This window comes from Alternaria arbusti (genome assembly GCF_024043155.1).
Source record: "Alternaria arbusti strain BMP 1465 chromosome Unknown scaffold_17, whole genome shotgun sequence".
Lineage (NCBI taxonomy): Eukaryota > Fungi > Ascomycota > Dothideomycetes > Pleosporales > Pleosporaceae > Alternaria > Alternaria arbusti.
This window is the reverse complement of record NW_026249957.1, coordinates 47338-71345: the sequence shown is the minus strand read 5'-3', so window position 1 is coordinate 71345 and position 24008 is coordinate 47338. Positions and strand designations below refer to the sequence as shown.

General features: G+C 52.1%; 9 protein-coding genes across 9 annotated transcripts; 7 read left to right on the top strand and 2 right to left on the bottom strand.

Moving 5' to 3' along the window:
• Positions 1 to 1435: 1435 nt before the first annotated feature.
• On the top strand, positions 1436 to 3911 carry J4E86_009395 (uncharacterized protein; the record flags this gene model as incomplete). Its single annotated transcript, XM_051449901.1, has 3 exons — positions 1436 to 2363; positions 2416 to 2613; positions 2662 to 3911. 3 exons carry the CDS (start codon positions 1436 to 1438, stop codon positions 3909 to 3911), a joined length of 2376 nt encoding a protein of 791 aa, XP_051298746.1.
• A 1870-nt stretch (positions 3912 to 5781) lies between these two features.
• J4E86_009394 (uncharacterized protein) lies at positions 5782 to 6675 on the top strand (the record flags this gene model as incomplete). The annotated part of the gene is made up of 1 exon (XM_051449900.1): positions 5782 to 6675. The coding sequence occupies one exon, from the start codon at positions 5782 to 5784 to the stop codon at positions 6673 to 6675; it is 894 nt and encodes a 297-aa protein (XP_051298745.1).
• A 267-nt stretch (positions 6676 to 6942) lies between these two features.
• J4E86_009393 (uncharacterized protein) lies at positions 6943 to 7994 on the bottom strand (the record flags this gene model as incomplete). Its single annotated transcript, XM_051449899.1, has 5 exons — positions 6943 to 7128; positions 7193 to 7371; positions 7424 to 7487; positions 7545 to 7857; positions 7957 to 7994. The coding sequence occupies 5 exons, from the start codon at positions 7992 to 7994 to the stop codon at positions 6943 to 6945; spliced, it is 780 nt and encodes a 259-aa protein (XP_051298744.1).
• A 612-nt stretch (positions 7995 to 8606) lies between these two features.
• On the top strand, positions 8607 to 9160 carry J4E86_009392 (uncharacterized protein; the record flags this gene model as incomplete). Its single annotated transcript, XM_051449898.1, has 4 exons — positions 8607 to 8649; positions 8704 to 8739; positions 8892 to 9007; positions 9107 to 9160. The coding sequence occupies 4 exons, from the start codon at positions 8607 to 8609 to the stop codon at positions 9158 to 9160; spliced, it is 249 nt and encodes an 82-aa protein (XP_051298743.1).
• A 392-nt stretch (positions 9161 to 9552) lies between these two features.
• J4E86_009391 (uncharacterized protein) lies at positions 9553 to 10373 on the top strand (the record flags this gene model as incomplete). The annotated part of the gene is made up of 2 exons (XM_051449897.1): positions 9553 to 9652; positions 9703 to 10373. 2 exons carry the CDS (start codon positions 9553 to 9555, stop codon positions 10371 to 10373), a joined length of 771 nt encoding a protein of 256 aa, XP_051298742.1.
• Positions 10374 to 13842: 3469 nt separating this feature from the next.
• J4E86_009390 (uncharacterized protein) lies at positions 13843 to 15953 on the top strand (the record flags this gene model as incomplete). Its single annotated transcript, XM_051449896.1, has 5 exons — positions 13843 to 14199; positions 14249 to 14449; positions 14504 to 14903; positions 15043 to 15476; positions 15528 to 15953. 5 exons carry the CDS (start codon positions 13843 to 13845, stop codon positions 15951 to 15953), a joined length of 1818 nt encoding a protein of 605 aa, XP_051298741.1.
• A 2890-nt stretch (positions 15954 to 18843) lies between these two features.
• On the bottom strand, positions 18844 to 19405 carry J4E86_009389 (uncharacterized protein; the record flags this gene model as incomplete). Its single annotated transcript, XM_051449895.1, has 3 exons — positions 18844 to 18917; positions 18967 to 19129; positions 19184 to 19405. 3 exons carry the CDS (start codon positions 19403 to 19405, stop codon positions 18844 to 18846), a joined length of 459 nt encoding a protein of 152 aa, XP_051298740.1.
• A 1073-nt stretch (positions 19406 to 20478) lies between these two features.
• On the top strand, positions 20479 to 21540 carry J4E86_009388 (uncharacterized protein; the record flags this gene model as incomplete). The annotated part of the gene is made up of 1 exon (XM_051449894.1): positions 20479 to 21540. One exon carries the CDS (start codon positions 20479 to 20481, stop codon positions 21538 to 21540), a length of 1062 nt encoding a protein of 353 aa, XP_051298739.1.
• A 457-nt stretch (positions 21541 to 21997) lies between these two features.
• On the top strand, positions 21998 to 22798 carry J4E86_009387 (uncharacterized protein; the record flags this gene model as incomplete). The annotated part of the gene is made up of 1 exon (XM_051449893.1): positions 21998 to 22798. The coding sequence occupies one exon, from the start codon at positions 21998 to 22000 to the stop codon at positions 22796 to 22798; it is 801 nt and encodes a 266-aa protein (XP_051298738.1).
• Between the last annotated feature and the right edge of the window lie 1210 nt (positions 22799 to 24008).

Genomic DNA, 24008 nt, shown 5'->3' with positions numbered 1-24008 from the left:
AGGTTGCTTTATCTTATCAACTTGCTTCCCTAGTTGTCCTGGCACTCATAGACATATGTCGCGTCTCCTGGAAATAGCTTTTTGTCTTCTTTGTCTTCACAATCGACGTTGTTAACGTTTAATATCCTAGTAGATAGGTTGGCTCCAACTAAGTTTGTTCAGGTACTGTCTCCAGTCTTGCATGATGGCAGAGAGTTCTCGTGATCGGCCCACGGGGTTACTGTCCCTAAAGCTCCAATCGCGGAAATATGTCGCGTCTGCGACAAGTGGACTATGGGAATGGTAACGGTTCAAGCTGGATCTTGCTTAGCAAAGCCGATTGACGATTGGTAGACGGAGTTAGATGCGGCGAGTGGCGTCAAGCTGCTACCTTATTCAAGGGAAAAACTAAACACTCTAGAGTCTACATTAATCTAGCAAGATGCAAAGTGCATAATCTAGCGTTAACGTAGAGCCTACGTTAACATAGAAAGATATAAAGTGTATAACTTAAATATTACTATGGAGCCTACATTAGCATAGAAAGGTGTAAAGCACATAACTTGACGTTAACGTAGGCTCTAGGGCATCTAGCTTTTTTCTTGAATAAGGTGCTGCTAGTCTGTTTGTACAACTATGATATTGTAATGGTACCTGGGTATGCCAAAGGTTGTAAACTCGGTGTGTTGATAAGTGGAACATTTGTTTTCAAGGCATTTGGAAATTGACACGTCGTTGGAATAGCCGCCTGGATTCAGGACGTGTCTCAGGTATCTGGGGTCCAGGTTTGCATACCATTCAGTGGGCGCAACGGGGCGATGTTGGTGCGACTTTAGAGGTATACATGGCATTGAGACAAGAACAATCAGTTTGACTTGGTGGGTCCGCGAGGTACTCACCCAACTTGAGAGTGATGCTCTGATATCGAACAATGGATCCAGGAGCCGACTTTCTGTCGCGGCATTTGCAACGGGAGATCATTGACGAATATGTCTCTCTTAAGGATGCAGGTTTGGATACGCTAGTGAGCGTAACGGGGCGATGTTGGTGCGATAGAGGGCTTCTCACGTCAGCCCCGCTTGCTGTCGGTGATGCCGCGTCGCTTCGCGACTGCCAGCTTCCACCTGCACAGCTACAGTGTGTCAGCCTTTCCTGCGCACCATCAGTAGCTCCCAATGAGTTCTTATATGGCCGACTGGGCCATTACGGTAGCTCAGCGACGTTGCTACGAGGTTTCGCTATCCCCTACGTTCTTCTTTCGTGTTCCTCCAGAGCCTTCCCGGGTGCAGCCAACCGCATCGAGTAACGAACCCGCAAGCTACCCATGACAGAGCTGTTGGTCAGCTTCTCATCAGCAACGCAGGGCTGGCATTCCTCCTTCTGTGCAAGTCGCAACTTGCTTCTGCATTGAGGTTCTTCGTCGCTTAATGCGAAGGATTTCCGGTGTAGCTAGCCAATGTCCGACCGCCCGGGCGCATCATCTCGCGGTTTTGCATTTCAAACCTATGACCAAGCAGGTGGAGCTCCGCAACAGCACCCGCAGCACTTCTACGGTGCCTATCATGCCGAGCACGACGTAAACACGACCGAGGCCGCGAGCCAGGCGCATGGCCATGACTTCGCCGCGGGGTATCACGACTACACTGCGGCACAGCACCCAGTGATGGCAGGTCACTTCGCAGGCTTGGGCTTTGGCTCCTCTGTGCCTACAGGCTGGGACGCACTCGACTTCACCGACTTCACGGACCAGTACGAGCCGCAGGGAGAACTTGTTCAAGAATACCCAAGCCAGGCAGATGGCATAAACAACTTCAACATTCCGCTTCCTGTCTCGGCAGGCGAAGCGTCGTACCAGGCATTCTCACAGAGCCAGAGCGTCACTCCAGCGCCAAATGTCGCGCAAAGCCAGAACCAACTGTCGCCTCCGCTGCCACCAGCTCCAGCACAACAGCAACAACGACCGGCTGTTCAAGCAGGTACGAAGAGGAAGGTCGACACAGAATCTCCTTCAGCTGCACAGCAAGATAGTTCCGCAGCGGAGAACCCCCCGAAGCGCCAGAACGTGTCGCGACAACCATCCGACGCCTCAGCTGCTTCGCCAGCCGTCACAGCCCCGGCTGATGCTCAAACGCCGACCATGACGCGCACCGCTGCCACCTCCGAAGCCACACCGCGACAAGTGTCACGAGAGAACACAAATACAGAGCGACGGAAGGAGCAGAGTAAAGGCACGGGGCCACAGGGAAGGGTCATCGATGTCTCGACACCACGTAGAGTGCCTGGATCGCCCGGCGCACTCGACATCCTTCCTGCCGGCAAGGTGTTCCCAATACAGATAGGGTCGGAGCTGTTCAGACTGTCAGGAGCGTCGATTTCGTCAGATGGTAAGTATGCGCTGAAGACATACAAACGGAACAGCAACTAAGACTATTAGAGCACCCTCACACTTTTCGCATTTCTTCGGCCAGCAATTGCATGACAATGGTGGTCGCGCCGGTGATGTGAGGACGCTGTACATCGACCGCGACCCGGATACATTTCGCGATATCGCGCTCCACCTCCAGGGCTACCACATCACACCGAGAGATGGCGAACATTTCGTCAAGCTGTATGCAGATGCGCAGTTCTACTCGCGTAAGCTCAGCCATATATAGCGAAAGGAATAGATGCTAACATCAGCAGTGCCTCGTCTCACCAAACAGCTGTTCAGCACCGACATCTTCGTGCGCATCGGAGGAACACCCTTCCAGATACAACGCGATCTCTTCTCTGCCCCCGGAGACAGCCCGAACTATTTCTCGCTAGGCTTTGCGCATTTCTTCTCCACGCCAAACGAGGCGTTTCCAGGACTAGACCGCGATGCCTTGCTTCGACCGCCGTCCATCAAGCCTCCTTCGGTGCCGAGTAGAGACGGGGAGGTCTTTCGCGAGCTGATACAATTACTGCAAGGCTACAATGTCGAGATCCGAAGCGACGCGCATCGTTCTCGCCTACTGAGGGATGCGCGATACTTCCATCTCAAGGGCCTAGAGCAAAAGCTCATACCCTGCGACATATCGTATAACCTAAAACGTCAAGAGTCTGAGATTCTAATCCGTCTTGAAGACATCCGACAATCGGGTATCTCCTTCACTCCTGACAAAGACCTCGGCGAGTCGGGTTCAGGAAGTGAGTCCGGTTCTGAAACCGTATCTGGTGCGCAGTCAACAAGTGTCCCACGAAACCCTCTGCTCGTCAACAACGTTACAAGCCCCGCCTCATCAACGGCAAGCAGCAGTGCGGTTTTCAAGGCGGGATATGTGTCGTACGCTCGACCATATACGGACGACCATGCGCAAAGCAACACTCTCGTAGTTGAAATTGCGTCAACAGAGGCCACGACACTGTTCATTCCCTTGAAGATAGCGGTTGACTCAAGTCCTGAATTTGGAGTTGAATTTCGTGCCACTTTTCATGATTCAACCCTTGCACGAGTAACGTCTCTCTTCTCCGTCATAGCCTCTAAGATGGGCTTACCCGCTACACAACCCTTAGGACTCATGTACCTGCAATCTGGAGCTGGGGTCGCCGCCCAACCCGTCAGCCCAGCCAACTCCGGCGTCAGCGAACGTCGCGTCCGTGTACGGCTCTATGAAGATACCGCTCTAGAAATCGACGGATCACCGGCGGAGCTCGCGCACGATGAATACGGCATGATCGGCATTCGCAGCTTAGATCAAAAGAAGAAATGGTTCTGGACTGAGGAGAGAGGTGGAGATGCCGAAGACAAACAATGGACACTCAGACGCGCGCACTGGCGCATCCGTGTCGAACCTGTTAAGGGCGACGCCGAGGGAAAGAGGATGCAAGTCATCTTGTGCGCAGTCAAACTTGAAGCCTTCACCAACGAGCGGCCACGCAATTCTTCGAGGAAGTTCCTGGGTGGTGGCTAGCATAGTAGGTCAAGCAAGCCATGATTGACGCAGGCGCTCGCAAATGTGCATTCGACCTGCCAATATATCGATATTTTCCGACCATTTCTTCCACATACGACCATAGGAACAAGTAAATAGCGCTTCCCGTTTGCTCAGCGGTACTCAAGCTTGTTACCGGCCCGTCAGTAGTTTCGTGGGTGACCAGAAGCGAATCCGGGCTGTTGTATGTTTTTGACTTTTTTTGTCCCACTAATGTCGATTTGAACTACCGAGTTTTTGCCGACATGATAGGGAAAGTCGTCAAGTTCCTGTGCCCAGTCATCCCAAGACGCATGCGTTGGTTATTTATAGCTTGGATGCTAAGCACAAAATACCTCTGGATTGTCTCATCGTTTTGAGTACAGCTCAGAACTATCGAGTCTTTTTGTTTCCGTTCAAATGACGTTATATGCCAGTGGTTTCGCTTACCAAACATACACAGGTTATCTGACTAGTCATAGTGTTTCGATTCTTACCCACGGCAGCTCACACACGACACCACTATATCCCCACGAGAGCCGCTTGGTGACGTAAAGCATCACATATATCGGCCGAGTAGCATAAGCAACCCGGTCTATGCTGAGTTAATAATCCAAAACAAGCTCTAACGCCCAGACCGCAATTGCGCACAGTCATTGCGAAAGCGAGACTCCAACACCGCCACAGAAACTAACACATGCGACTGGGGGATATTGCCCGAAAGTGGCTTCGACAGGTGGCTTTGATACGCGAGTGAACAGTTTAGGGCGAAGTGGCGTAAGCTTAAGGTCACGGCCAAGACATACGGCTTGCTTACAGTGATTTTGGGCTTCGTGGAGACGAAGTTGATCACGAGTACAGTATCCATATCAATCTCAAACGGACTCATACGCACGAAAAGACGTGGAGTATTGGTGATCGAGCGGAAGGTGCCGACGACAGCGTTGGCATCTGCTCACTCAACAACACCCTTTCGTATTGGAGGTCACGTGTAACGCGTCCATTGGTGTATAGCTCGAGCTTGGTCTGAAGCAAGGTCAGTGTGGGCTGCATGTTTTGAAGAGATGCTTCATCGCATTGGGCACTGACGGGGCACTGACGAACATGGCAGTCAAGAGTGAAATCTTCACCGAGAAAACGTCATGATAACGCCATCTCTTACCCCAAACGCGTGTGCACTCGAACAGTGCGCACAAGAAGAGTCATGTTTACGAGTTCTAGAAAATGCACATTCCATCGCAAACACCACTGTGGTTTGGGGTGACAACAGCCAAGAGCATTACACCAGCAGCGTAGCCCTAGGAGTCCTCCATCGGTGTGCTCGAAATTTAAGGGCGAACTACCCAGTCAACTCTTCGTCTTCAACAATCAAGACCAAAGCTCTGAAAGTCATTTGATGAACACAAGCTCCCGCGGTGGCCTTGGACTCAAGCCCACCAAGGCATCCAATGCTTATTGATTCTCACAGTCATGTAGGCGTCCGTCCTTGTACCATCACCACTACCACCTACATCATGTCTCGTCTATTTTGCACACGTTTAGGCATTCATAGTCGAACTGCTGATGTGAAGTTCCTAGCCATGAGAACAAGCACGTCCAATAAGTGTGGAATTTCGCTGTATTCGGTATCATTTCTAGTGTCACACGGATAGAAATTGTTGGGTTTGAAGTGTGTGTGATCAGACGTGGCTGAATTTAGACCGGGCGTACACAAGGCCTTGACGACAAGTTGAAGTGAGAACGAGAAGGAAGGTTGCCGGTCAAGAAGGTTTTGGAGAGGCATATAAGGACAGCCAGCGTCCTGCCAGAAGCTCCTCACCACACTCTCATCTTCTCAACCAACCCCATTCAGAACAACACAACCAGCAACATGCACTCCATCCTCATCACCACCCTCCTGGCTACCCTCGCAGTAGCCAACCCAATCGCCCCCGGCCCCCCTTACCACTCAAAACGAGCCATAAACCCCAACACCGTCAACGCCCTCACCGCCGCCGAACTAACAACCCAACGCAACGCCCTCCTCCTCGCCCAATCCGAAACCGCCCGCGAAGCAATCCTCTTCCCCAACCCCCCCAACGCCGCAAACGACACCTTCCAATTCATCAACAACACCGTAACACCCCCCACCGCCGGCTCCATCTTCCTGTCCACCATCAACAACTTCCCCGCGCTGGGCTCCACCGGCCTCGCAGCAGCCGTGGGTTTCGTCAACCCGTGTGGCCTCAACACGCCGCATTGGCACCCCCGCTCCAACGAGTTCCTCACCGTGACCCAAGGCACACTAATCGGAGCCCTCCTCCTCGAAAACGACAGCGGTTTCGGAAATGTAGTCGGCGGTGCACCGCCCGTCCGCGGACCTTACAAACAGATCGAAACTACGCTGTCCAACTACACGGGCATGCTCTTCCCCAAGGGCCTGATTCACTGGCAATTCAACCCCGAATGCGAGCCCGCTGTTTTCGTCGCGGGCTTCGATGTCAACGACCCTGGGCGTGTGGAAGCTGCTAGGGGTTTCTTCTCTGGTACGCCGGATGAGGTTCTTGAGGCGAGTGCGGGTTACAGTGAGTTTTTGACGCCGGAACAGATTGCGGGGTTGAGGCCGCAGTTGACGAGCGATTTCACGGCGATTGTGGAGAGTTGCGCGAAGAGGTGTGGGATTCCTTACAAGGCGACTGGGGATGGTGAGGCTTCGTCGATGGCGAGTGCGAGTGCGTACCCTACGGCTACGAGTGGGTACCCGATGTCTACGGGTGGGTACTAGGGTTGTATGGGTTGCAGGGATGGTTGTTCGGTGTGAAGTGACATTGTGGGTAGTGTCTCGCAAGGATTAGGTGCAGGTGATCGTTCATTTGTGAGTAGATGATGGCGTTTAGGGTCAGATCGCGCTTTCTTTTGTATATAGACGCTCGCTAGATTATTTTGCCATAGAACATAGACTGAAATGCCTCTTATCAGCTAGCCAGATTGATCTCGCAGTACTGTGAACGTTGTAACGTCAAATTGACATGTCTTGAAACCAGGACGTTATCTACAACTTCGCGTCACTAAACGGAACATACTTCTCTCCACTCGCCTCCTCCACCCTCTTCGCAGCACTCATATACCCATCCCTCTTCTGCAGCCTCCTCATGTATTCATACAACTTGGGGTAACTCGTCTCACTCAACGGGAGCCTCTGCGTCGCGCCCTCAAGTCCAAAGTGAATCATGATATCCTGCAGAGGTAGAGGTACGAAGTCAGCATTTGTCTCACATGCAATTCGTACAGCCAGGACTTACCGCAGCGGTCAGCTTGTCGCTGCAGAAGAACTCGCCCTTGCTAGGAGAGTTGACGAGGTAGTCCTCGAGGAAGTCGAAGTGCGTCTTCAGCTCTGGATCGACGAAGCCGGAGTCGATCTTGCCGGCGACGCCGTTGGTGATGGGCTTGAGGAAGAAGGGGACGGGGGCGTTTTTGATGTCTATGTCATGGTTAGTGAAATGGCGTTGACATATTAGCATGGATATACCTACTTCCGGTGACTAGCGCCAAGATCAGGATGGTGAAGAGACTACCCTCGGTGTAGTCCATCAGGAACTGCATACATGTTAGCTGTTTTGTCCTGTTGATAGTCGACCTCTAAATCTATCTGACCTTATACCTCATCCACTCCTCAGTCTCAGCGCCAAGCACACCCTCCTGTCCCTCAGGGTACCGCTTGGGAACCAACTCCTTGCCAAAGTGGTCGCAAATGTACTCCATAATTGTCTCACTCTCAGCGATAACAATGTCCTTCTCAGAGTTTGCGGGCCTGATGGTAACACATGGTGATTTCCCCAAAGGATGGATGGCCTTTAGCTCGGGACCCGCGCGCTTGTTCTCATCGCGCTTGTGCACCGCGATGTCGTACTCAAGGCCAAGCTCCTCGAGCAGCCATACGACGCGCTGGCCACGGGATTTGTTCAACCTATTTGGCTGATTAGTCGTGGTTGCTGATGGCGATGGCGCAATGCGGTGGGTGGGACCGCGCGGGAATGACAGGCATGTGACAGACTTGGTAACTTACCAATGAACGGTGATCTTTGCTCCCTGCTGGTTTGACATGTTTGCGACGGATCTTAGCGATGTGAAGTTCGATTTTGCGATTACAGCAGATTCTGGATAGTAATCGCAGTGATGAGAGGAAGTTTTCAATACCACCGAGGTTCTTGGACGGATTTATCTGATGCCGTCACAAGCTTCGGCGTTCAGCGCCCATCGGTGGTTGGCTGCCCGCTCGGGCACTCGGGCATCCATGTATCTAGTGTCGGTTTCGCCGACTCTCCGCAGTATCGATGAGAAGCAGGAACGAGGCATAGACAATTACTATATGTAGTAGTTTTGCAGAGATTGAGGGTGTGTAAGACGGGGTAAGTCGGTTGAGATATTGTTAAGGGTTGTCGCGTGGATAGAACATGCCGTTGCAGAGACCTGAGCGTAAGACAAGGCGACTTTGAAGAACTCCTGAACTACTCCGACAGCACGCAGAGCTTATTCCATGTCTCGAGAGAACATTTCATATAGCATGTTGTTGTTTGGTGACTGCTCATGATGATGTCCAGAAGCGCCAAGACCCGGCGGCACCTGCCGCGACTCTGCCGACCTCATCGCGCGCACCTGGTCAACCACAAGCTCACCAACTGCGCAACACCTCGACACGCGCAAGAGTCCGCAAACATGCAGCCAACTTTCCGCCGCATGGCGGGTCACAACCACGGCAGTGCGTATAATCGCGAGGAGGACCATTGGAGGCGCAATCGCTAACAGTACGCAGTGATCCACGCGGATCCCGCCATTATCAAATGGGCCAGTACGTTCACCACCGACCCCGCATCCTGAAGACCTCTATGGTACCCCGAAACCCGGCGCATTGGAAAGAAGGAATGGCCTCAAAGGCGCAAGAGTCGTGACATGGGCAATGGAGGAGGAGGATACGCAATACGCGGTACTGACGAGGAACAGACATGACTGTCAACCGCCACAAGTACTTCCGCTGGACGAAGCGCACAGCTTGGCTCACGTTCGCCTACGTCGTTATGGTGCCCGCTATGCTGGGTACGGCTGGATACATGACTGAAGTGAGTTTGGACAAGCAGCATTTGGGTGGTTGAGGAAGCGGCATTCGAGCCACTGCGTATATTGCAGAGAGACGTATGGATGCTGACGAAAATTTACAGGGCAAGTGGGACATGCGCGGCAAGCGGAGGGGCGACATGATCTCCGAGTTCTAAGCCTGAGCATCGGAAGAGAAACGAGCGAAGCAACGGCGGCTGTGTACATATGGAGAATATCATGGCATCACACACATCATACAAATCTCTCTATCGCTATCATATGAACGAAAATCGAGAGAAGCACGGGTCAGACGCTGCATACCTAACAAAGAGATTCCGAAAACGTTAGGCTCTCCGTGGCCCCAGGAGGTCTTCAAATATGTGACTTGACTGATCTAGTACATCCCAGTCCATGACTGGTGGGCATTGAAATAATTGTTATTTGCTCGAAGAGGAGGAGAGAAGGTCTTCTGATGACCTTTGGTTTCCAGAGATTTCCCCTATACAAACACCAAAGGTATAAACTGTGGCCAGAGCCGCTGTCAATAGGCATATCATCAGCATTCACCATGACGAGTCCTCAACAAGATCAATTCTCCGACGATGCGCAACATGTCGCTACCGTACATCCATCCAAAGACATCTCTCCATTGCTGAACCTTCCAGGTGGTAAGATATCGTAGACTGATGAGTGACAGTAGTTTGCTGAATTTCTTTAGAACTACGAAACAAAATCTACGGTTACCTCCTAGCAAATACACCACATCCAGTCAGCCGAGGCCACATGTCACTTCTCCAATTTACAAACACATGCGCTCAGATAAGATGCGAATTCCGACCATTGCTGCTATCCCAGCATATCGTTAACATCGACGACGCATGCCGCTACATCGAGACGTTTCTCATTACCACGAAGATCGACGTCGATCGTCAAGATAAGTTCCTGCCTGTGACAGATGTACATCTCGGTGTTGGACAAGGAAGATACAACGGATTTCAAACCACCGACCTCATACCACTCTTACGACTTCTCATCAACCATCCAGTGGACATCAAGGTTACTTTCAACGACGATCCAGACACTAATGTTGAGTCGTTAGAGCAGCTCTTGCGATATCGAAGCAAACACTGGACCTCGTTGCTCACTCGCAACGACCTTGTTGGCATTCTGGAACTGAGAGCGCGGACGTGGGGAAGTGGGTTTCCTGTGTTTGTCCTTGCGGGTCTCAGAAAACAGAACAATGGCCAGGCCACTTATTCTACTGTCGACAAAGTCAACTGTAGCTGGTTTGTTGGACCCAGCGGCAGGCTCGTCGAAAAGATACGTATCTTCGAAGGTCAGAGAGGCTGCCTGATGATGAATCTATCGCGGGGCTGTAAAAAGAGATGACGGCAGAAGGCGAGTTTGTGCAAGGAAACCGGAAGGAGGCGGATAGCCGTTGCTTGAAGACGTGCGTACCAAATCACGTCACCCGGTCAACTCTTTAGTACTACACAAGCTCGCATGTCTTTCATTGTTATCCGTGTTCTAAACTCTTGACGCATATGTTGTAGTTTGATAAGCTGATACGTCAATGATATCATCTTTGTATACATCCCATGTGCAATTCCCCCAGGCATGGCTGCGGGAACCGACCTTGTCGTAGCCCAGCCTCCCCAACCTCCCATCCTCAAGGCATCCATGTGCAATTTCACCACATAAGGTTTCTTCACTGATCGACCTTGCATGCATCTGTTGAGGCCAGACGTTCGCGCTATGCATGAGCGGCGCCTACCGCTTTGACTGACGCTCTATGTTGCTAAGGGAACAGCGGCCGTTGTCGCGATCTAATGCTAAGAATCGACAAAAGCAGGCTCCATTCCTATACGTCAAACACTTCATGCCTTATCGAAGACACGCATAAGGTTTTCTGAAGTTGTAAGTCGTACCTGACAGCTGCACAGCATCGACGACTCCGCAATTGTACCTTTCTGTCGGGGCCTCACATCTACCCGACCAACATGCACAGCACGTTTCTGAGGCGACCGAAGTAACACAGCGCTCGGAAGTTAACGTGGCTAGTAGCACCAGCCGCATGGATCACAACATCTTAGATCACCCCATGTGTTTTACTTGCACGCGAGGTTGCACATCACCGCCATCTTTAATCTCGTTTCGATCACAAGCTACTACGTTCACCTGCAGAAGACTCGCTGTCTACAAAGGTTACACAGTGGCGGATGTAGGCGTTGAGGCATTATGCATTCGTAATCCATGTAGACGCGCGGTTGTCTGGGTACCCTGCTGCTAATCTTCATGGAAGGACTAGGTATCTTGTCGCCACAGGGACTCCGCGGGATGAGCATGATGCAGGAACGGATGGTAGCTATCCCAGAGCCGGGCGCTCGGTCAGCCGACAAGGAGCATCCTACTCGCCTGGTGTTCGACGTCGGGTCTTGAGCTACGAGCAATTCCCTTGTTACTTGTTGTCTCTGCCAAATTAGCAACTTTGCTAGAAGAATTCACGGTGCTGAGTACTTCTAAAGACCTTGCACCGAAAGAAATGTATGAGTCTGGTCATGTTACAATTTCGAGTGCATCCTTTTAGGAACCAGTTTCTTTGTACCTCCGTTGATATGTGGGCAGTGGCCATCCACATGGTAGATTATGGAGACATCGTGGCTGGGGCGTAGCTAATTTGCACTATCCGAATTGCCGGGTAATTTAATGAAGGACGTCATACAGCTTCTGCGATCCATGTAGGTCGGAAGATTGATTCCATGTCGAGGATCAATTTGATTGAGATAGCCGACAAGATTAAACGACTCTGTGCAGACATGGGCCTTGTTTACCCGGCTTGATGGAGAAGCCTGCTCTCGAGACCTCCGCGGCACACTAGGACGAACTCCGTGACCGGGTTTAACCACGGTTTACGGCATGCAGCCACAAGTGGGGGTTCGGTAGTCCGGGCGTCCCAATTAGAGGCGGAAGGTCGACGCCGAAGTTTGTTCTTCGGCGCAAATATAGCTCTCTGAACTTTGCGCATGCCTTGAAGATGATCGGACGTCGGTCCGCGGGCGATGTATACCAAGGTTCTAGTTGAGCCTCAAGGCACATGTAGTCGTAGCTTGCTACCCATAACGTAATAACACTACTGGCGAACAGACGTAGTCGGCAAACAGGAAACTTGTTTGAGCCAAGCTCGTCTCTGACCGACACTCGGTGAGCATTGCTGTAAGGCTGACTTCTCACCTGAGGAAATGCCACGAAGGAGTGCGAGCTGAACGTCAGTTTCGCTGCACTATGCAGGTAAGCAGACGCACCTCATTCCTTCAATATTGTGGCGTTCTTTGCTGTCAGTGATCAAACCACCGACGCGGAAGGTACTGCACCAAATCTGACACTGGGCCGTAAGCCGTTCGCTTCTGTCAAAACCTTCGTGTTGGTACCGGCAACATGCAGATAACGGACGATGCACAGGGCTGGCAAGGATGACGTGGGAACGACTCTGTGGTATCTTCGCACCCATGGAGAATACTAGCTTTACCACTGCTCAGCAGTGGTAATATGTTCCCACGCAGATGCCCTCGATCTTGAAGAGTGCATGGGCGTATGGTCTTCATCCGGCGATGTTGCCTTCCCCCGGACCACATATGGAAGGATGCATCCGCTTCAGCCGTGTATCCAGAGTGGCAACACTGAGACATCGCGATATCATTCGAGACATGAAGACATCGCCGACACTATGGCGCCTGTGGCTACCCAAGACTGCCGGTGCAGCTGTGGTGCATGTCAATAGTCTGATTGCGGTCCTGAACGTCATGAAAACGGTACGGCACGTTTTGAAGGAGGCGATTACAGCCGATTTGGGGCGCCTAACTAAGCGCAAAGCACACATCCCTCCAGAAAAACGTGTTCTCAGTGGTCAGATTTGCGATGTGGTGATGTTGTGGTCGGTCCATGAGGTCCGGCCCCCCTCACGAACTCCGACACAGCATGGCAGACTAGTCCATGCACGGCCTAGCGTTAGCGGCAATTAGCTCAGATCGTCTCGACATGTTGGCTCGCTTGCGCTTCTGGGATCCTTCTTCCTCTCGCTTCACGACCATCAAGCTTTACAAGCACCGGGGACGGCTCTCAACTCCACGGTTAGCTCGGGCGATTGTTCTGCACACTACCCATAGCGGCATCCACTCCCTGTATCTACATGTCAACCGACGCCTTGCATGCCCCACTTTCTGCGCGACCCAAGGCACATCACCGCTTGCTGCTGCATCACAGCCTGCTGAGGCTGCCGCCGCCATGTACGACTCAGCACTTGCTGCAGCTCTACCAAGTATCCAGGCCGCTCTGTTCAGTCCATCTGCCGCCGAGGCTCGGTAGGTCTAGCTGCATTCAGTCGTGTAACACGAGCTATGCCGACATTTGCGACGAAAGCGACCACTTAAAATTCTCCGTTCATCTACTTAGGGCTGAAATGTAGCCGTCTCTTATGCTCACAGCTCTGGGCAGGCCCTCATACTAAGCCCACGCCCTTACCGTTCATGGGCCGTAAACCGCGCTCATGGCGATCTTGGACGCTTCTTGCGGCAACAGTCTCTACATGGAGTGATCATACCATTGACTAGTGGTGGGAACTCTCCACTGCTGGCATCGGTAGTCTCTCGGGCGATCAATCGGTCCACTAGAGAGGCAGGGCAATGTTGCCATGCTGGGGATATAATCTATCGTACCACCCTTTGTCAATCAAACCAGCCAGCCTTCGCTTTTCGTTTACAGCTTGATCTGCGCCTATCTGCACTCGTTGGTCCCGTGCGTAAAGGGTCTGGCAGCTGTCGTTTACATCTACGTTCTTTCGTTCCTCCTTCCATAATCCACAATGGTTGTCTCAATCTTCAGATTGGCTACCGCCCTAGGGCTTTTCCTTCCGTCAGTGACTTCGTTCGCCGTGCCATCCGTCGAGCACCTCACACCCAGGCTACCCGAAGTCCCATGGAAGAAGAGTGGTCTTTGGAGCGGGCGCGAAAGACGAGACGGCTACAAGACAAATTGTAACCATGGCCCGCAGTCGAGAGGGTGCTGGAATGGCGACTTCAGTATCGACACAGATATGGACCTTCATTGGCCAAACACGGGCAAGACTGTCAAGTATCATTTGACCATCTCGAACGCCACTGGAGCCCCGGATGGGTTTGAGAGGCCAATTCTACTGATCAATGGTCAAACGCCAGGACCTGTAAGTAGGACACTTTGAGCCATCTCGTTTCCTTGCTAATATATTACAGACTATCTTGGCCGATTGGGGCGATGATCTTGAGATCACCGTAACTAACAACCTCCAAAGCAACGGTACTGGGCTGCACTGGCATGGTCTCAGGCAACTTGGTTCAAACGAGCAAGACGGAGTGAACGGTATCACCGAATGCCCTATCGCGCCTGGTGACTCCAAGGTCTACAAGTTCAAGGCCACGCAGTACGGCACAACCGTAAGTTAATTTCCGTTACGCATTACATGGGTGGAACTGGGCTGACTGTCATAGTGGTATCATTCGCATTACTCTGTGCAGTACGGCGATGGCCTCGTGGGTCCCTTGGTCATCCGAGGACCAGCAACAGCGAACTACGACATTGATCTTGGTGCGCTTCCAATGACAGATTGGTTCCACGCGACCACTTTCACAGTGAACGCTGCAGCTGTCCACGCCAACGGTCCTCCAGTTGCGGACAATGTTCTCATCAACGGCACGATGACATCAGCCGCCGGAGGAAGTTACGCAGAGACAATCCTTACCCCAGGAAAGGCGCATTTGCTGCGCCTAGTCAACACCGGCATCAACAACTACCTCCATGTCGGTCTCGATGGGCATAAGTTCAAGGTCATTTCTGCCGATTTCACACCCATTGAACCATTCGAGACCGACAACCTCGTTCTCTCGGTCGGTAAGTTGACCCGAATCATTTCGTATCTGTCAGTTCTTTGCGACGCTCACAACATCTGTTCGTGCAACGCGCCCCCCACCCACGAGAATGCGCCCACGATAACTATTGTTGGGGAACGTTTCACTAACATGGTCACCAGGTCAACGTTATGAGGTCATTATCAACGCAACCGAGCCTATTGGTAATTACTGGTGGCGAGTAGGTACTGGTGGTCGATGTGATGGCCCCAACGCGAACGCGGCGAACATCAGGAGCATTTTCCGATATGCTGGCGCTCCCACAGGGCAGCCCAACTCGACCGGCAACGTTCTACCGGTGGGCTGTTATGACGAGGCCAATATCGTTCCGTACGCCAAGACGATTGTTCCCCAGGAGATGCCCGAATCTTTGACCTTCGGCTTCAACGACAATTACACTAGCGATGTGACGCAAAACCAAGGGCTGGTGCAGTGGCTTGTCAACGGCAACCCTATGGCAATTGACCTCGATCGACCCACCCTACAGCACGTGCTGGACGGCAACGTGACGTACGGTAACAACCGACACGTGTTTGAAGTCGATGAGAAGCACAAGGTAAGTGTCCTTCGCTCAACGCGTTGTTATCGCAACTAACGATATTTGTAGTGGCAGTACTGGGTCATCCAGCAGGATACTACCAACAACACTGCGCCACCACTACCTCATCCCATCCATCTCCACGGTCACGACTTCTACGTTCTGGATCAACAAGAAAACGCAGTCTGGAATGGCGACATCTCTCGCCTCAAGACCAACAACCCCATCCGCCGTGACACAGCCAACCTCCCCGCCAGAGGCTACCTAGTTCTCGCCTTCGAGTCCGATAACCCTGGAGCATGGCTGATGCACTGCCACATCCCCTTCCATGTGGCCGCCGGTCTTGGTGTACAATTCCTTGAGCGCTCGTCTGAGATCAAGGCAAAGGATGGTTTCGCTGAGATGAAGAGAACATGCAAGAACTGGCAAACATACCACAGGGAGTTCCACCCCAACGGTATCCTGTTCCCTGGAGATTCTGGCCTACGGAGATAGTTTTCTGTTGATTGCTACGATGCGTTTTCCATTCATTGTATCCTTTCTTATTCTTCACTTACTTCACATGACACTCCGTTGTGTATGCCTGGGCAAGACGGCGTTTTATTCTCGCATGACTAACATGCGCTGCTTATCCGCGAAACCTTACCTATGGTAATAATGATAATTCTGAAAAGACCAACATATCCTATCAACTTACCTCAATCATTGTGAAATTCAAACCTTGTGTCAGTCAACTAATGCAACTCCAAGTCGTCATTTCCACAGCCCTGCATTCCTAGGAAGAGGAACGCGTCAGGTACCCGAAGTCCCTTATCGCACCCACCCCAGCCTCCCCTCGGAGATCAGCAACCGACCACCTCATTTTCCATGTCCGGAGCAACTATACCGAGGTTGCGATGCAAAATCCGATGTTCCGCCCGTAGCGCTACCCGTTGCTTTTCCTTGGTACAGCTTCGGCCCCTGGCACCGGCGTGCATGACACGGAACGTGGTACAATAGTCAGCACCTAATAACGCGCAGCATTTGTTCAGGTCGCGATATGTTGGACCCGGGATCCCGGGAAAAGGAAGGCCAAAATTGAGAGCTAGGTGCGATGGTTGAGAGTTGGCGGCATTGCTTGGTTTTGTACTAGAGGGCCGGGGGGCTGGGAGTGTTGTTGTTGATACCAACCTCTTCGCGGAGAGAGTTTGGGAGGGGAGAGGTACCCGACCTTTTTTCTTTCGGGGTGGTGCGTGTTGTCGCATTGGTGAAGTTGTCGCGTGAGGAGATCTACCGTTAATGACGGTAACAATATTTGGAGTGGAAAAAGCTCTTTTTTACCTTTGTGAACGTGTCATATTAACGTACCTAGGTGTTTATCAAACTCCATAGAAGAATAGTAGCGAAAAAGAAGGTGAACACCCTAGTATGACATGGAACGAATCGGTCAACGCTATCTCGCCTCCGCGTATAGCAAAGAAACCATCAACCTCTCACGTCTTCTGTCCCGCTCTTGTTCATATCCGCGTGCGCACACCTCCCTGATTCACTAGCAAATCGAATTTTTCGAAGCAAAATGATATCGGGAAGCCCAAAGGCAGGAATCTGCTCTTTGTGGACGTACTCACATGTCGTGATTAGGAGGCTGCTGCCTCTATCCTTCGCTGCCTAGGTATAACCACGAGAGCGCTTCGCGAGTGACTTGAAGTGAAAGCTATTGATAGGATGCGCCCTCAACCTTATAGCTGGCTAGCCCGCAATGTCTCAAGTACTTGGCGATTGTGCATATGAAAACCATTGATTCACTCCGCCCGTTTCATTCCGACGTAGCAAACGTTGTAGCCTAGAGCACTGTGGGTCAGCACGTGAACTTATCGTAATAGCCTCTCCTCTCTGCGTATATAAATCCCTGCATTTCCCTTCTCTCTCCTTACTACAACTCTTGAAGCCTCGCTACTACTCGCGTTTAACCGCGCAAAAAGGATCTCTTTCTTTTTAGGCCTTCTGCCTTCTATCTATGCGCTACTCGATGCGCCTTCTCTGTCTAGTAAGTTGGCATTGTCGCTACTGAGGTTCTGTTGGATTTCGAGCCTCCACACGTGTGCCGCAAACGAATGTGGGCAATGCGACCAAAAGGTCGACGCATGTTGGAAAAAAACGTGTGCTGCGGGTAACTGCGGGCAAAGCGACCGAGAGGTCGACGCACGTTAGGTAGAGCTATATGTGCTGCGACTTATAGGCAATGTGAACTGAGAAGTTTGACGCATGCAGCTCGAAGCAAAGACGTGTGCTGCAGGCGACTGTGGGCAAAGCGGATCGCAAGATCCGACGCATGTCGAAGAAAATACCGTGTGCCGCAGCGGAACTGTGGGCAAAGCGAATCGAAAGGTTCGACGCACGGAGGGAGCCGTGGGCCACAAGTCTTACTTGCGGTAAAGATGGATATGCTTCATCGCACGGCGAGGAATATGCAGCATGTGAGAGCTGGCTGCGAGCGATTTGCTCACATGGTAGGCGAAAGCCAATACCATTCTTTCTTCATACTGCACGGATGCGTGTCAATCCGCAGTCTCTGAAGACATCTTTTTCGTTGAGTCTTGGCTCTTGCAGCCAGTCTTGAAGAAGAGGATAGATGAAGTATCGAGGTAGAGACAGGAGGTGTACAGTAATGCAAGGTACTTCATATTCTGCCGTGCAACCTCAGCCGTTGAGACTTGCCATCGCATAGTTTATCCACCGATGGACTCTTCCCTTCTTGCTTCTATCCTGACCGTCTTTCAACTCCTCCTCATGCCTGATATCATCTTTCTTCTTTTCGGCTTTGCGCTGTTCCTCTAGTTTCACTTGCTTCTCCACTGTTCAAAGTCAGCATGAAACTCTGTATGCCATTCGGAAGGAGTGATCTACACTCTGCTTTGCTGTAGATGTTTGCTCCAACTCCTGCACTATCCATGATGATGAGTCTAGCAAGATGCGTTGACGACCGTGAAGGAGTAAAGTGTTTCTGAACAAAGACTGTAGATCAACGACGGCGTGTTGTCGTGGATGCGGTGTAGCTTTAAGTATATGCAGTGATGATCGAAGGATTCGCTTCGATGCAGGCGGCGAGGCTGAGCACTGCCTCCGCCGTAAGAAATGGCACGAACTAGCCGTAATCAGCAACGACAATGCGGAGACACATGCGCCGCTACATAATGAGCAACGAAGGTCAGCATAATGAATCGATACTTCATAGTCATATTATGATCTGTACTTCTATGCTAGACAATAACCATATAGTTCATTGCCTGTGGTATCCACATCATCATACTCGTCGCAATCCATCGCACAATGCGAAATGGCCACAATATGTCTTCTACTGCATGAACTTCTCGACATCAGAGAAAGTTGAGCGCCCATTTGAAACCTATTTCTTGGAGGCGACTTTGGCGAGGTCGGCAAGGGCCTCGCGGCGCTTGAACTTGGCATCCTGGATCACGCCTGTATGTGTTAGTCTCGTTTGAGTATATGCATTGTTTACTTCACTTACTGGCATCGGCATCGCTACTGAAGTTGCCAGACCATGTGATGAAGGTCTTGCCCTCGTGTGCGCCGGAGGTGACGGGGTATACGCGGATGGTGGACACGACGGAGGAGTAAGAGAGCTCGGGCTTGGAAGTGATGACGGAGTATGTGATGAAGTGGTCGATAGACTACAATTACGAGTCAGTGGCTGCTGGTGTTGTTTGCACCAATGCATCACTTACGGAGTGCTCCTCCTGCTTGACCTCAAGCTCGGCGCCGTCCTTGAAGGTCCACTTGACGATGTCGGTCTCCTCTGAAGTGCCCTTGACGAACTCGCTCTTGTCGAGCTTGGACCAGAACTTGCTGAAGTCCTGGAGCTTGATCAGGTGCCAGACATCGCTGAAAGACGCGTCGATGACGGCTGACTCGCTGACCGAGGTGGAGGTGGGGATGGATCCAGACATGTTGGTTTGGGTGGTACAATTGGGGTCTTCTTAATTGGTTATGGGGTTTACGGGTGATACAATGAAGATTGGTCGTCAGGGTCGTGGGCAGAAGAAGAAGTTTGGTGGGGCGCGCAGTTTGTTGCAGACTAATGGCGTCATAGCAACCTGCACTTCGGAAAGCTGCAGCTACCCCTCCTCCGCATCGCGACTGCTCGACATCGCCACTAGGCCCGCCCATCCTCATGTATCGTGACATCTGGGTGCATTCTTCGTCTTCAGTACCCTGGTTTAAGAGATACACAGGACAGTAGCCCTTCGCTTGGCCCCCTCACACGACCGACAATCGTACGTTTACCCAGCTAGGTAAGTAATACAGGGCCTCGGACGGCTACAATACTGCAGACCACGTAAATAGTCTCCCTCAGATCGCGCTGTATGCTGCAACATGGTACAATACTTGTCCAAGTTTCCTGGTTTCACGCATTGCCCAGGTGTGTACGTGGTCTTGTGACCACTCCCGACATTCTCTACAACCTCGAGCACCTCCGCTCATCTTCTTTCGAAATCTTTCCAACACAGTCTCTTTTTGCTTTTGCATGCGGGCAAGTGAGACCTCCGCCGGCGTTCATGACCTATCCCGAAAGCCCAGCGTACACCACCGTGTAATGCCTGTGGCCAATCACAGTCCTTCCGCCACAGCCACCGCCACATCGGAGGAAATCTAGCCCCGACCCACCAGCCGTCTGGACGCGCAACGCCCGTTTGCCTACTCACCACCCTGCTAGGCGACACTCGAGGCACGCGGCCTGGAAGGCTATCGTCGATGGTCCCTCTGGTAACTTCTGTGAGCTTCTCTAGTATTCCCAAGATGATGGGTGATTGGTCTCTGCACGCAAATAGCGCGATTGGTAACCCGAGAGGCTGCCCATATCGGTGGCAAGTAAGTCAAAGGAGGGGTGCACATACGTACGTTCGCACGTGCGACCTGATGCCTGGAGCCGTTTACTGTGTATAAGACGCCGAAACAGGTAGGCTATGATGGTCAATCCAAACACCGCACTTCCTTCTACTTTACGACACAAGTCATCATCATGCCATCAGTCACATACATGAACAACTCCGCTCCCTTCTGGGACTTCGTCGCTGGCCTCGAGCAGCAAGGTTCGCAACACCCATTCTTTGCACAGAACCGTAACGACGGTACCGAGAACGATCGCGAGATACCACCCCAAGATGCCCAGGATCCCTTTGCACCGTTCAGATGGGGTCACTTCTTTGGTGGCGAAAGGGGCATGCCTCACCGTGGTGGGCCTCCTCATGGTCGCCCCGAACGTCGTCATGAGGGAGCTACCGGCGAGCCAAACCAGGACCGCAATGAACAGCCAGAAGCCGAAAAGGATGCTACGATGAACACCGAGTACGACAACAGTGAAGATCCATCGGGTAACTCTGGGTCTGACAACGACGCTCACAATGGTGGCCGACCACACGATCGCTGGGGTGGAGGACGTCGAGGGCGCTGTGGTCAGGGCGGCCCTGGAAGCTCCGGTCCACACCACCACTCTCATCCCTACGGAGGTCCACATCGTCATGGACCACACCATCGCGGCCACCGCGGAGGCTGGGGGCCATGGGCACGCGGAGGACCCTTCGGAGGCATGGGAGGCGGACCTTTTGGTGCCGGTGATAACGCCTGGAACTCTTTCGACCCCTCCATCCTTGCTGCCCAGCTGTTCAACCAGTTCACGGACAGCCATCCCTCCAACACCACCAATGCTACCAAGGCCACCGAGGCCGACGACTACACACCCGACGCCGATATCTTTGACACCGAGTCTGCCTACGTCGTTCACGTCTCGCTGCCCGGCGCCAAGAAGGAAGATGTTGGTGTAAACTGGGATGCTGAGAAGAGCGAGCTCAGCATCGCTGGTGTGATATACCGCCCTGGTGACGAAGAGTTCTTGAAGACACTGGCTCTGAACGAGCGTAATATTGGAGCCTTCGAGAGGAAGATCCGCCTCGGGACTAGGGCCAACCCTGCTAGTGTTGATGCCGACGGTATCACGGCGAAGTTGGAGGACGGTGTGCTCAGAGTCGAAGTACCAAAGCTAGACTCTGGGTACGTTGAGATCCGTAAGGTGGACATTGAGTAGGGCGGACGCTGTTACGATTGCAAAGAGGCATATAGATGACAGCTATGGTGTGTCACGGGTAGTTATCTTTCAGATATTTGGATTAATAGTATTGCTATGTAATGAACTGTTTCTATCATCACGTTCCATGGGTATTCACTCACTTTCCCTGTCGTTCTTTCTCCTACCAAGTGCTTGAGCCAGGTCATGGCAAATCACATGACTCAGTGAAAGATGAAATGACTGTCCTCACTAGCTATTTACGGCTTCACCACCGCCGGGGCGCGCAACGTCAGTGAAAGGGTCGGTTCACAATCAGCGCTCACCTCCGATAAATGGGCCCACTACTCAGGCCCATGTTTGCGTTGCATCAAACACGTCTCGTTACCTTTGACTCTCAACTCTGACCTATACCACACCAGGAAGTTCAATTACGCCCTTCTCCAAAGCCACTCCTCCTACCGAGCTCACTCTCCCAATGGATCAACCCTCTCGCTTCCCGACAGTCGAAGACGAGACTCCCACCGGTGAAGCCAGTCAGATAGCAACGACCATGTCGGCCTCTGGGTCCTTTGCGGCTACAAAGGGGACAACCACCACCTCTGATGTAGCAGCTGCCGAACTACCGCCTCATGACATTGCCGACGTCGTCCTCTCATCGCTATCAGAGCACACAAAGCCTCAGCCCATGGACTCCGCTACCGAGAGCGCGGACGGAGAAAAGTCTCACCCCGGCTCTGCTGAGCGCGACGCTCATGAGAATGCTCATTTCTCCATACAATCTGGACGGGGCTACATGTATTTTCCACGTGCATCGCTATCAGAACACACTAAGCCTGAGCCCATGGACACCGTTACCGAAAGCGCGGACGCAGAAAAGTCTCACTCCGGCTCTGCTAAGCGCAACATTCATCTGCCGGCACCAGTTTGCATTCGATCTGGACACCTGCAATACTACACCTCTTTCCCGCGTGCATCGCCAGAGCAAGTCTCTTCGATCTTCCCCACCGAGCTTCCGCCGCGTCCTCCACCAAAGCAATCTTTCTTGAAACGGATGCAAGGTTCATCTGCGCGCCCTGCTCAGACTGACAAACAAGTGTCCCATGACCACACTTACCGAACGCCCGACATCGAGTTGGCTGCACCTGGTGAGGCCCTGCGCTCTCACGATGTGAACCGGTCTCGAAGCCTGATGTTCTGGCTCCTGATTATGCTTGGGATCTGTTTGAGCAGTATTATTGGGATTGTCATTCACTGGGCTGTGACCCGTGAGGATTAGACATTTCGAGGCAGAAGGTGTCTGAGTTGGATGCGGGAATGAAGCACTGGGATTGGAGGAGCGGAAGCTATGAAGATGGATGGGGATACTTACGGACGTATGGCAAGGCATGCTTAGAGTCTAGCATCGTATGAACATGGATGTCTTGCGAGCGCTCAGGTTTTGGAAGCTACAGGTGTTTTATGCGCAGCTAAGGAGATTGCGCGCAAGTATGCACCAAATACAAGAAGAAAATTGGACACCTTGGAGCCTAAATTATTGGGAGTGTGACACTTGCACGTTCTTATCTGAACACAGTCTGCAGACCTGTTCGGTCTTTTGCTTGTCCGAGGAGTATGTAGGCGGCAAGCGCTTCTGCAACTTGCATATAAAGCTTTCACTTGCGTGCTTCTCCTACAATCGGGTGCTCAGTGTGAGAGTCTCGCTACTTCTAGAGCCACAGCCCTCTCGTAACGACTCAATTCGCTTCGTCATTGACACTCCTCTTAGAGCACGCTTCAACTTACTCCACTAGACATGGCAAACAACATAAATCCCTCGTACTATTTCACTCCTTTCCCGGCTGACCTCCCTCCACGTCCTAAAGCGAAGCGCAACATCATGAATCGCGCGATCTCTTCAGTGCCCCCCCTGTTTTCTTTCTGCTCAAAGAAGTCCGGGGAGCCAAAGATAGAAGAAGAGCTTGAACGCTGTGGTTTTTCAGCCCAAGATATTGCGGAATGCAAAGCAAGACAGGAACAATGGGATGATCAGTGGCGAGGGTAATGGTGAGAGCGACGATGTCAACGCGTGGCTAACGACTGCGACGGCCATACGGAGATGATGTTTGCTAGTTATAAAATGAATATTTCCGGTACGCCGAAATTGGTGAAAAGCTTGAAGGTCTGACGGTCACCGTGATGTCCAATGCTGACAGTGAGCTTATCGATACCGGCGCTACATGACTCGCGCGAGCTATGGCTTCCACAACATTAGCTCGAAGTCCACGAACACTACTTTGCTTTGAGAGCCATCATGTTTTCCACTTGGGACTACCCGCAAGTATCCGACATCTAAACGATCGCCAGGTACCGGCCAAAAGCCACGATAGATTTACACCGCAATCCGCGAACTTGGGTTCGGCCTGACAGGCGCGCCGAGCATTGGCATGCAGTCGCCTCTGGGCATCGTCACTCGAGTGGACAAAACCCATGTGGACCTTCCTCTTTGC